Below are 11,279 nucleotides of genomic sequence, written 5' to 3'. Positions count from 1 at the left end.
CGAACAGCATTGCTCGTTAACATGGTTCAAGAGCAAATCTACGGGGAGGCTCCGAAGTGTTAGATACAAATGAAGCTTTGCTCACCAAGTGGGTCATCGTGAAGGATCAGAATTTCCAGTGGCATCATAGTAAATAAATAAATAAATAAACAGAAATAAATTAAAATAAATAGGGTGAGATTCACTAAGGGAAATTCCCCTAACTATATGCCTGTGCTTTCTCCAGACTTCACTGGGTGCAGCTGTACAACAGGTGGATAGGAGCTGGGTGTTAGGACTAGTTGCTCTCCCTTGGGGCCTTGCCTTCAAAATGCCGGTGAAGAACAACGGGATGCGAGCGGCGCCATTTCCCTCAGAAGGAGGCTATGCGAGAGGTTTTGTAGGAGTTCTCCTTCAGGCTGTCAAATATCGCTTTGGTTCCATTCTGCCAGTGCAGGACCAGATCCATTGGGGTCTTCCCAGCCTAGTCAAAATGCAGAAGGAAATGTGACTTTCAGATGGAAGGCATCTATAAATTCTACACATCGTGTGTGTGTGTGTTTAATGAGGTAATGGATGGGTCTGTGTTGTTGACCTGTTTTATGCTTTCCACTATGAGTGATTTGCAGTTTATATTCAAATCAGCCCTTCAGTGTTTCTCACAGGAATGCTTTATGGCATTTCAGATGAGCAATGTTTTGGGGTTTTGTTGTTGGGTTCCCCCCCGCCGCCCTGTGGGACTGCCCCAGGTATTGGTTAAAAAAAAAAAAAAATCAATCCCCAGTTCCTAGACAGTAAATGGGAAGAGCATTCCAAGTCACTCTGAAATTTAAAAAATGCCTCTCTATATATCCAGTATCCTGTAGAAGAGGCCTGGGGAGAAAGTGGTCAAGAACCAGTTCCTATCGATTGGGAAAACAATTCCTGATAAAACATGATGGTAAACGAGCTGTTTGGACACCTTGGCGAAGTCCTCAGGTGCTGGGTAGAACTATTACTGCTCCGAGAGGGCTAGTTTTCACACTAGGATCTCCTGGGAAATTTCATTTTTCTTGGGGGGACATCAACAACGTGTTAATAATTTTTGAGACCAAAATGCTTTTCCACTTATGCGTAGGTCTCCAGACATTTACAAAATGAATACCATGTCACCTCTCAATTCTTGTCTTTAAATATGAGAAGTCTTCAAATTTCCCACCCCTGTTCTTTTGGAAGTCTCTTTAACTCAGAGACTGTGAACTGGCAGCTTTAAGATGCAAATCAGTCTAGAGACCTCTTTTGTTTGGGCCCAGACAGAACTCAGATTTCTTAAAAGTTGGAATTAATTGGCAACAGTCGGAAATTAGCAGATTTCCCAATTGAATCCGTGAACTCTCTGAGAAAATCAGAAGAGTTGGCCAGCATGATACCTAGGGCTTCACAGAGCAACAATGGGCTGGGGTGGGGAGGAGCCACCGTCTTTAAAAGTTATGTGCACAGACCCCTGCAGCCAACATTTATGTAATTTAGGTGATCTGCCTGGCCCCTGTGCTTATTTGAACTAGTGGCCCTGTAACCCTCATTTTGGAACTCCCTACCTCTGTAGCATGTTCCTTGAGAAACACTCATCGGTACACATGGTGACAGAGCTTTGGACAACAGAATAATGTTTCCAGTCCCCCTCAAGATGGTGTGGCTTAGTGGTCTTTGAATATCCAGCCATTGGATCAATGACATTAATAGTTCTAGGGCCCTTATGTTGGGCTCTAACTGATAATTCAAAGCCTTGAGCCCCATTGGTATATTTTGGGCTATTCTTCCACGAATTCCTTTACCTCATCTCTATTAGAATTTATCTCCTGATTTTCTGGCTACTTACACAGTCTCCCCAAATCTGTAGGCTAGTTCTCTGGGCTGGTAATGTCTTACTGCCTAAAAATAATTGTCATAGTTTCGCAGTTTGGGAGATTTCATTAAATCTACTTTTTTCCCGCTAATTTATTTAAATGATTAGATAAGACCAATCCCAATATGAAGGATGAGGGGATCCTATTATTAACACTTTCCCATCCAAGCAGCCTCTGTTTATTGCTTTTATCCTTTGTTCCTAAGACCAAGACAGTTTTGAGGGGGTGTTTTTTATGATAAAATATTCCTCTCAGTCTCATAGTAACACAATAAGGGGAAGAAATTATTCACAATAGAAGATGACTGGGGTTTTCCTTCTTTGTAAAGTGGTTCTCTACCAAATCTTTCAAATTATTTCTTTGGTAATTTATATCCATTCCTCCCAGTGATATTTTTAAAGCTTATATTAGATGATGTTTGTCTGGGAATTGGGACCATGAGGAAAAGTTGGCTCTCTTCCCTGGCTTGCAGATGAAGCTAAATTAACACGTACTTGTAGAAGGGACTTATATGAGCATTTTCAGGGCCTAAATATAGGAAATTATTTTGAGGGATATGCAGATAAACCACAGTGGAGAATGGATAGAAATTATCTCAAAAAATATAGGCAAAAGCATGGCTAACCCTGGAAGAAAGTGGTAGCATGTCCTGCTGTTGTAAGGAGGGGAGGACTACTCAGAATTACTCGGATTCAATATTGATTAATTTCAGTTCATTGGCTCTTGGCCCTATTGACTGCTGTGGAATTTAATCCTTTCAGGAATGGTGCCTGTCTTTATTCCTGACAATCCCAGGCCTTGCTCAGCCACGGGTGTCCAGGGAAGACAGTGCTTAGGTTTGTGAAGGTGAGCAATTTGACCGTCTCATATTTTCAAGAGGAAATCTTAAAAGAATCACTGGACACTGTGATTGTGTCATAATGGCTCCACCAATCTCTGAACAGGTGACCCGAGTCATTGCCAAGGACTAGCAATGTCATTAGGGGAATAGACAGGGGCATTTAAAGCATCACAAGACCACCCCCAACCCTGAAACCCTACCACTATGGGACCGTTTTCAAGAAGAGCAGATATGCTTTCATGCATCAGAAAGCCCACAAGCGGGGCTGCTTGTTTCGGGTACTTACACAATTCTTGATGTTGAGGTCGGCCCCATACATAATCAGGAGTCGGATCATTTTGTAACGGTTCAGCCTCACGGCGTCATGCAGAGGGGTATCTCCTTCCTAGAGAAGCAGAGACCACAGGCTAAAGTGGGGCCCGAGGCTAGGAAGTGGGTCCCACAAGAGCCCAGGCTTGGGGAGTGATTCCAGATAAGTGAGGCTGGAGCTGCTGGAGGTGGAACTTGGCCCAGGGACTCACTCGGTCTTTGGCGTTGAGGTCCGCCTCACAGGCAATGAGATGCTCCGCGCACTCGTAGTGGCCAGTCCTCACAGCTACATGCAGCGCTGTGCTGAGCAACTGGGAAATTGAAGAATGCGACTGATTTGCGGGGCTCAGGGACAGAGGCTCTCCCAGACCCCAAGGCATGTGCAAGGGGGACAAGTGGCCACTATGGTGCCCCACACAGCATAAGTTTCCCGCTGACCCAAATGGTGAGGTGGCTTTGGGAGAGGAGGAGGGAGGGGAGAGGGGTCCAGGAGTCGGGGAGGGGGGAAATAAATACCTTATCCCGAGCACTGATTTTTGCTCCTTTATTCAGTAGCAATTTTAAGACATCGAGGTTTCCTCCACGGCTTGCCCAGTGGAGAGCTGTAGATTCAAGCTATACCAGAAGGTAAAAGGACATGAGTTAATGTAAAGAACTGGTCCGAGGAGTTAATACTTGGTTTCTGAGACCCGGGAACACCAGACTGGCTAGATCATCCATGGTAGCAGTGGGGTGTCCCCCTCCGGACTACAACTACAATGACTGAGAACTACAGTTTATTGAGAATTTCAGCATGCCGACAAGGTGCTGTGCACTTTAGATGGACTGGTCTTCCCAGCAACGTTATGAGGTAAGTGTGACTGCGCTCCTTTGGCAGATGAGAAAAACAAGTCTCCAAAAGTCAAGTTTCTTGCCCAAGGAAGAACAGCTAGTAAGTATCAGAATAGATATCCAAACCCACATCTGCCTGGAACTTTTAGCCACTTTTGCCAAATATACTCAGAAGTTCTAGAGAAATGCATTTTAAAATTCTGGCAGAATAAAAGTAGTCCCTTCCAAGAGATTTTAATCTGGATCTGCCACCTCTTTCTGTGTCCCTGTGCTTTTTTCCCCATCTCTTGTTGGTTCTGTGCTGTTGTTTATGCCAACACAGTGTCCCTCAAGTGTCCCCACTCGAGGTCATCACACACTGCCCTGACTCTTGGGAGATGCCCTCTTCCCCTCTCTGACATGTTCCTGGCCTTCCAAATCATGCATTCATGAATGTTAGTGTCTTTTCATGCAAACTTTTTTTTTTTATTTCTTTCCTATGTGTTTGTCTTCAGGGTTCAATTTTGTTCAAATTCTTTGGACTTTTTTAATATCCCTCTTCCACTTTGCTATAAAGTCAAATTGAGCTGCATTTAAATAAATAAAGCATTTTCCCAGCTCAATCTTCAGTCCATAAAATATGCTGTATGCTGGTCTTTGTAGAACTCACAGTAGTTGAATTATTGAAGTCTGAATAGCAGCTACTTTCCATGGATGCAGTTCATTCCATATGCAGTTTAGCCCCTGATCTCACTGATGGCATCTATCATACAAGGTGTACAGCTAGAGAATTCTGACACATCGCTGGCTGCCAAGGGGCCACGAGCAGACTGCCGTGTATAATGGAAGGACAGGGACACCAAGAGGCAAGTGCTGACTGTATTACTTCTCAGTAATGCTACTGACTTGATACTAACCCAACTCTCTGATGGGGATATTGAATTGCATGCAGTGGCTTTCACTTCCTTCTTTTCCCTCGAACATTCGTCTCCTCTTCAGTATGTATGGAAAATACTTTCCACATGACCTAGCCCCATCTCCCAACTTCCTTTTGTATGGAGAAATGAGCTTTTGCCTGGTTTTCTCAGATCAATTTTCAATCCAATCAGCCCCATTTTTCATCATAGGTTTTCTCAAGCGTCATATGGATTCCTTATTTTGGCTCATTTCCAAACAAAGAAATATATTTACCATATCACGGAATTCGATCTGAGCTCCAGCTTCCATTAACTTCTCCACAATTGCCAAATGTCCTTCTAAGCATGCTCTGTGAAGAGCCGTCCGTTTATACTGTCAGAAGAGAGATTTAAAAAGAGAGATAGCGATGCATATAAAAATGATCAGAAATCCTTTCTAAGAGGTAGGAAGCTGAGGACTCCTACAACCTCACTGATAGAAACTCGAGTACTTCTTTTTGAATTAGAATTGTCAAATGCACTAAAATTTCAGAACTAGAACAGTGATCCTGCAACTGAGGCTTGAGTTTCCTGCAGATACATTTCTAAGTGCTCAGTGGTCTATGTGGAGGGATGTGAACTTCAAGCTCACAACTACCTCAACACTGACATTTCCCTTTCTTGACTTTTGTGCCTTCATTGTTTGTGTAGAATTTCCATGCAGACCAGAAGGTTTTCTCCCATCTGGGCCCGTTGCTGGGTTGAATATCAAAAAGTATTCAATTCTTTAAGAGAATGGGGGACTCATTTTTAGTTCAACTTCAGAAATGATTCCCCATTCAGTTCCGGGGAGAAAGGATACAAAAAGGATTAGTGCTTCTGGTAAAAAGACTTCATATTAATGGATTGACTATTTGGCCTAGAACAACTGTTGCCATTGTTCACTCCAGTGCCCTCTATTTATAGACAAGGAAACAGAAGTCTAGGAAATGCAAAGTAGCTGCTAAAATCAAATAGTCACATAGTGATAGAGCCAGCACTTGAACTTGAGTCACAGAGTCCCTGAGTAGTGGTGATGTGTTTAGGTCCAATCAAGGATGATGCTATTGGGGTGCCTGGGTGGCTCAGTTGGTTAAGCATCTCCTTTCAGCTCAGGTCATGATCCCGGGGTCCTGGGATCGAACCCTGCATCATGCTCCCTCCCCCTGCTTGTGCTTACCCTCACTCTCTCTGTCTCTAATAAATAAAATCTTTTTTTTTTTCTTTAAAGGATGATGCTATTGTGTGTCTGTCTAAAAGGGACTTGTTGGTCCTGCCTTATTAAAAGTCTACCCCAAGAACATAAAAAGCTAAAGACAAACTAAAAAGTCAGCTGGAAGAATATGGGAGTGCAAAAAATGCTGCAATTCTCAGCATGAATCCAGCCTCTTTGTTCTGGACCGCTGCACTACCCTAATATGCTAGCAGCATCTGGGACAACAGCTGGAGAGACTGTTCCAGGTGGAGTGCTTGTTGGCACCATGTTAGCAAGGCAGAAGTTATGCAGAAACAGCACAAAATGAATGAGCTGGATTTTGCAGTGCTTTGTAGAAGTTACCTCATCACAGACATCTGGATTGTTCTTGTCCGACAAGAATTTTTCTACTACTGGCAGTTTATTCTCCAGAGCAGCCTTCAGGAACCTCGGCACATCCACAGGTTCCGTCTAAAGCCAAGAGCAGAGCGCGGGAGTTACCGTGAGCTTTCCGACATCCGATCAAACCCTCCACAGATATTTATTCCCCGGCAGCCTAATGCCAGACATGTAATACTACCAAAGCAAACCGTCCTTACAATGATTTCAGGTTCAGGTTCCTTTATAGCTGGGACTTTAGTCTTCTTGTATTTTTTCCTTTTCTTCAGCTGAATGATGACTTCAAGGTCTTCTAAATTTTCAAGCTTCGATCTTTGTTCTAGTTTTTTCTTCTTGAGCTAAAAAAGAAATCCATATTTCAAAACATGGTGACCAGCATTCTGGTTGTGTCTAAACAAAATCTGCAAGGGGAAACAGCTGGAGCAAAACAGTAAAAAACAAAAAACAACAACAACCTTTAAAACTAATCGTTGACTTTGACTTAGTGACTTCTTATTCAAGAATTTTGGGCGTCTACATTTTCATCTTCACTTCCCTTGCCTGTAGCATCAGCCTTTGACTCATTGGAGTTAGGATGTAGTCTGTAACTGAGCATCGAGTCATCATTTCCATAAACAAACCCTGGATTTCTGCCGAATTTTTTTATTTAACTCAAAAGAATCCAACAATAAGGGTTAAGTTCTGAAATATCAATGCCAGTCTCTTTCAGGCAGCCTGCAGAGCAGGGCTCATGAAGCAGGCTTTCCTGGGACTACTGCTAACTAAGGCATGTTTTATCTGCAATTAGTAAGGAATGAAAATTCACACTGACAAACCACAGAGTTTGTCAGCACAGATAATGAACACAGCCAAAGCCATGTGATTGAGAAAAAGTCTCTCTTGCCTTGGATTAACTAGACAGTGTATGACATCAGAAATTCACTGGTCATGTTTCTCTCTCCAAGTCTTTAAATCAGAACGTAGTCCTAGAACCTTCAATCATTGATTCAGAATCCAGAAGTCATTGTCTTGCTACAGAATTAGTTCCTACAACCTGTCCTATAGAAGTTGTCTCTTTATGGGTTTGAATTTGGCAAAGAAACACCTTTGGAGTGGTTGCATTTATTTTGTCTCCTCTCTTTTCTCCTTCCTGCCTGGCACCTCCTTCTCTTACCCATCCCTGACTTCCCACACTAGTGGATTCCAAGAAAGGTCCTTACCTCTGCCTCTCGCTCTTTCTCAATTTTCCACTGTTGCTCCCCCAGGCTCAGGGAGTGGGCTGGAAGTGTCTTCAGGTCCTCTTGCTTCTCTAAAGTAACAGCAGCTTCATACTGCCCATCTCTGAAATCCTCAGGTAGGAACTCCCCAGTCTCCCCACTGCCATTCTTCCCCGTGACCTGGGGGGAACAAAAATTGTAGGTCAGAAGTAGCAGGGCCTACCCTGGGATCATTCTCCAGAGACGATGTTGCAGGGGGTCCCTGGTCCTCCCTGCCTGATGACAGCCACATCCGTGTGCTGTGCTCTCAGATCTCAGGCTGGGACATGCTGCTGCTGCAGGAGACCAGGAAGGCCATCAGACGATGGTCCTCCTCTCTTGGTAAAGCAAGGCTGAGTTTAGGCTGATACGTTTAAATGCACTTTTAATCCACCTAATCACACTTCACCTAAGAAAACTACAACCCCTCCATGATTATTTAAAATTCTTCCATTTCAGGTACTTTTGATTGACTCTTGGCCTTGAGTTGTGGAAGTTTCCAGACATCTATTCTAGCCATAGAACTTCTTCCCTAAGGCATCCTCATATCCACGCTTTAGTAAGAAAACCAAAGGAGAAGATAATAAATAGGAAATACAGAGAACATTCATGACGGCCAGATTTGTTTTCCCAATTTCACTTATTTCATCACTTAGGCCAACCCTGTTCTGTGGACAACATCAGAGTACCTGTGCATTTTGCCTGAAGAAGAAGGACATTTCGGACATATAAAAACCAAGACTAAACTGGTTTTCACGGTGAGACAACAACGTGTCTTACGTACCAACTCTTCCACTTTCATCACCATCATGTCAGCCTGAGGTTGGTTCGTCTGCGTGTTTGCTGCTGTGGAACGAATGCCTCGAGTCAGCCCTGCGGAGCCCCTCCACACCGGTCGCCTTATATAGCAAGGGCCGGGTGAGGTCATCTCCCAACCTGGGAACCCAAGTAACACCCCTGCCCCCACCCGCGGCCAACTCAGAGGCAGGTGAATTTTCATTCCAGACTCAGTGTCTGGGAAGCAGAGGAGGGAGGGGCTGCCAAGTAACCCCCCTGAATGTGTGAATCAGGAAGAAATGTGAGAGGGCCATTCCTTGGGCGGTGACCACACCGCTCAGCAATGCAAGTCATCCTATTTATCGAGAAGCCAGGGGACAGCTGTCTGTTGATACTGCACCACAGGCTGCTCCTTTTCCTTCTTTGCCAGCTTTCATATGACTAACCCTATCAAGAAAATGTAAATGCCCTGCATAGCACACTGCCAGTAATATCTTGCTGATAACCAGACTTATCAACACTTCACTTGCGGGAAGTGTTGCTTTAGGACATCCTATTCCTATCAGTAAACAGTCTGAGAGGAAAGGATCCGGGTCCTAATGACCCTTGTCTATATCGGTTTGGAATTCTCTGGAGTGATGTCTAGGGCTAAAAAGGCCCCATGACATGCCACCTTACCATCGTTATAAGAAACTGAAAGCATTCAGTAATGCACTTTTATTTTATGGTGTCACTGGCCATAATTAGCACATGACACGCTTCCTGTCATCTAAAAGGACATACTTACTGGGGCCTCTTTGATACAAATGGTCCCCACCAAGATTAGAGGAGATCAGTTATTTAGAAACGGCATGGTGTTGATTGGGTCATAGAGCCAAGGTTCTCAGAGGCTATCGCTAAAACACTCAGCTGTGCAAGCTTATCAAAAATGCAGATCTCCTGGGCCCACTCCGGGGCATTCTGAATCCATTTATGGTGGGTCCTAGGAATCTGTATTTTTCAAAGCACTCACAAAATCCTGATGCATCGAGGTTTGAGACACATTGCTAAAGGGGCAGAGGGCTTTGCTCTGGGGAGGGGTGAAGACTACCCCAGTTTCTGGTTTCTCATTCTGAGGTGTTAAATTATCTAAAAATATTTAGGCCTTTATTTTTTTTAAGATTTTATTTATTTATTTGACAGAGAGAGAGATCACAAGTAGAGAGGCAGGCAGAGAGAGAGGGAGAAGCAGGCTCCCCGCTGAGCAGAGAGCCCCATGCGGGGGTCGATCCCAGGACCCTGAGACCATGACCTGAGCCAAAGGCAGAGGCTTAACCCACTGAGCCACCCAGGAGCTCCAATATTTAGGTCTTTTTACGGTTCAGGAAGAGACTAGGATTGTACCTTCAAAGCCATTTATAACCTTAGTTTTTTCAGTAAGAAAAACAAAGCGGAGAATGAGAGGGAGTATTTATGGAGGGGATTGTTAGGATGTTATGTTGAATTTATGTATCTGTAACCCCTCAAGACTACTCTGCCCCACCAACATGGCTGCCATCCTCTTCTCCCCTCAAACTGATCAGCTCCTGGACATCTTCTGGAACCACCAGAATGAGACATTGACTACCTACGCTGGCAGAGAAGATCCCTCCTAATAACTCCTTTATCTGTTCTGGTCTCCTACTGTTCTTTCCTAAAAGGGGTTTTACTTAAAGCAAATCTCCTGGTGTTTTCTTTGAGGCAGACACAACTCTTATGTCTTCCTTGGTTTTTCCATCCAAGTGAGAAATGGCCATTTTAGCTTTTCCTACCATTTCTCAGGGCTTTTTGTTCCAGGCTTGACCCAAACCAAGAATAGTGTTAGGAGACATCTTTGGGGAAGGGTCACAGGTTAAGGATCTTGAATATGGAATCCCACCACCATCAGTGCCTTGAAAGTTCAAGCAAGACCCACATGCTTTCATTTTACACAGGAGGTTGTGGCCCAGAAACAGTGAGTAACTTGCTGCAGATACATAGCAGGTTGGTGGATACTCGGTTGAAGAGTTTCGGTTCCATCCAACAGAAGCTGAAGCTCACAGAGCACAAAGGAGATTTTCAAGGGCAGGGCCCAACCAAAACTGATAAAAGGTGCTCATTGTTTAGATCACCAACAATGCAAGCGGAAGTGGGTGGAAGACGGCACATCAAGCTTTAATCTTCCACTATTCCCTGAGTTTTTCCTCTCAAACCTGACTGATTTTGTACGGGACACTCCAGAAAGTCTGTTTTGTTTTGTTTTTTGTTTTGTTTTTTGAGACCGAGAGAGTGAGAGTGAGTGAGTAGGGGGAGAGGTCAAAGGGAAAGGAAGATCGAGAACTCAAAATCTCAAGCAGACTCTATACCCAGCTTGATCTCACGACCCCAAAATCAAGACCTGAGTCGAAATCAAAAGGCAGCCCCCCGTCTGACTGAGCCCCCCAGGTGCCCCTCCAGGAAGTCTTGAAGGGAATTTTGCAGAGAGTGAGAGTGGAGGACAGTTCGTGGAATGGGCTGAACTGAGAGAAAAGGAGCGAACCGGGCAGGTCAGCCATGATCGTCAGGTCAGCAAAGCCCCTGCTGGACTCCTCTCTGCGCCACTGTCCCCGTGCTGGGCCAGTAGGCATGACAACATAGGACAGGATCTGTGCTTCAAAAAGGGATTCTAGGTGCATTTGGCTCCCTGACAACGCATAAGACAAAATTGTATTTTCAAATCATTCTTATCAAAATTGAGAAAAGAACTTCTCAACTAGAGGGAAGTTCTGTCTCTTCTGTTTTGTTTTGTTTTAAAAACTTCCCTCCTGTAAAAGCACCTCCTGGGGGAAGTTCTGAAACGTATATATTTGGCTGGATCTTACTCTCACACTAGGCACAACCCTGCCTTACCGAGATGAGTTCAGAGAAAAAAGCTTC

At 44.2% G+C, this 11,279-nt stretch overlaps 1 protein-coding gene across 1 annotated transcript; it reads right to left on the bottom strand.

The window, feature by feature from the left end:
• ANKRD1 (ankyrin repeat domain 1) lies at positions 1 to 8,503 on the bottom strand. The gene is made up of 9 exons (XM_032836682.1): positions 8,374 to 8,503; positions 7,554 to 7,730; positions 6,555 to 6,692; positions 6,319 to 6,426; positions 5,017 to 5,115; positions 3,532 to 3,630; positions 3,228 to 3,326; positions 2,993 to 3,091; positions 1 to 463 (listed from the first exon to the last, which is right to left on the bottom strand). The coding sequence occupies exons 1-9, from the start codon at positions 8,398 to 8,400 to the stop codon at positions 353 to 355; spliced, it is 957 nt and encodes a 318-aa protein (XP_032692573.1). The 5' UTR covers positions 8,401 to 8,503; the 3' UTR covers positions 1 to 352.
• Positions 8,504 to 11,279: the final 2,776 nt, after the last annotated feature.

This window comes from Lontra canadensis, unplaced genomic scaffold, assembly GCF_010015895.1.
Source record: "Lontra canadensis isolate GAN:19392208 unplaced genomic scaffold, GSC_riverotter_1.0 scaffold3, whole genome shotgun sequence".
Lineage (NCBI taxonomy): Eukaryota > Metazoa > Chordata > Mammalia > Carnivora > Mustelidae > Lontra > Lontra canadensis.
This window is presented reverse-complemented; position numbering and strand designations above follow the sequence as displayed.

What these genes read in the sequence shown, in the direction of transcription:
- ANKRD1 (XM_032836682.1), bottom strand. Translation starts at nt 8,400, where the DNA reads ATGATGGTGATGAAAGTGGAAGAGTTG. An exon ending in AGATCGAATTCCGTGATATG is followed by an intron (nt 3,631 to 5,016) that starts GTAAATATATTT and finishes CTTCTGGTATAG; the next exon opens with CTTGAATCTACAGCTCTCCA. An exon ending in ACCTCAACATCAAGAATTGT is followed by an intron (nt 464 to 2,992) that starts GTAAGTACCCGA and finishes CATTTTGACTAG; the next exon opens with GCTGGGAAGACCCCAATGGA.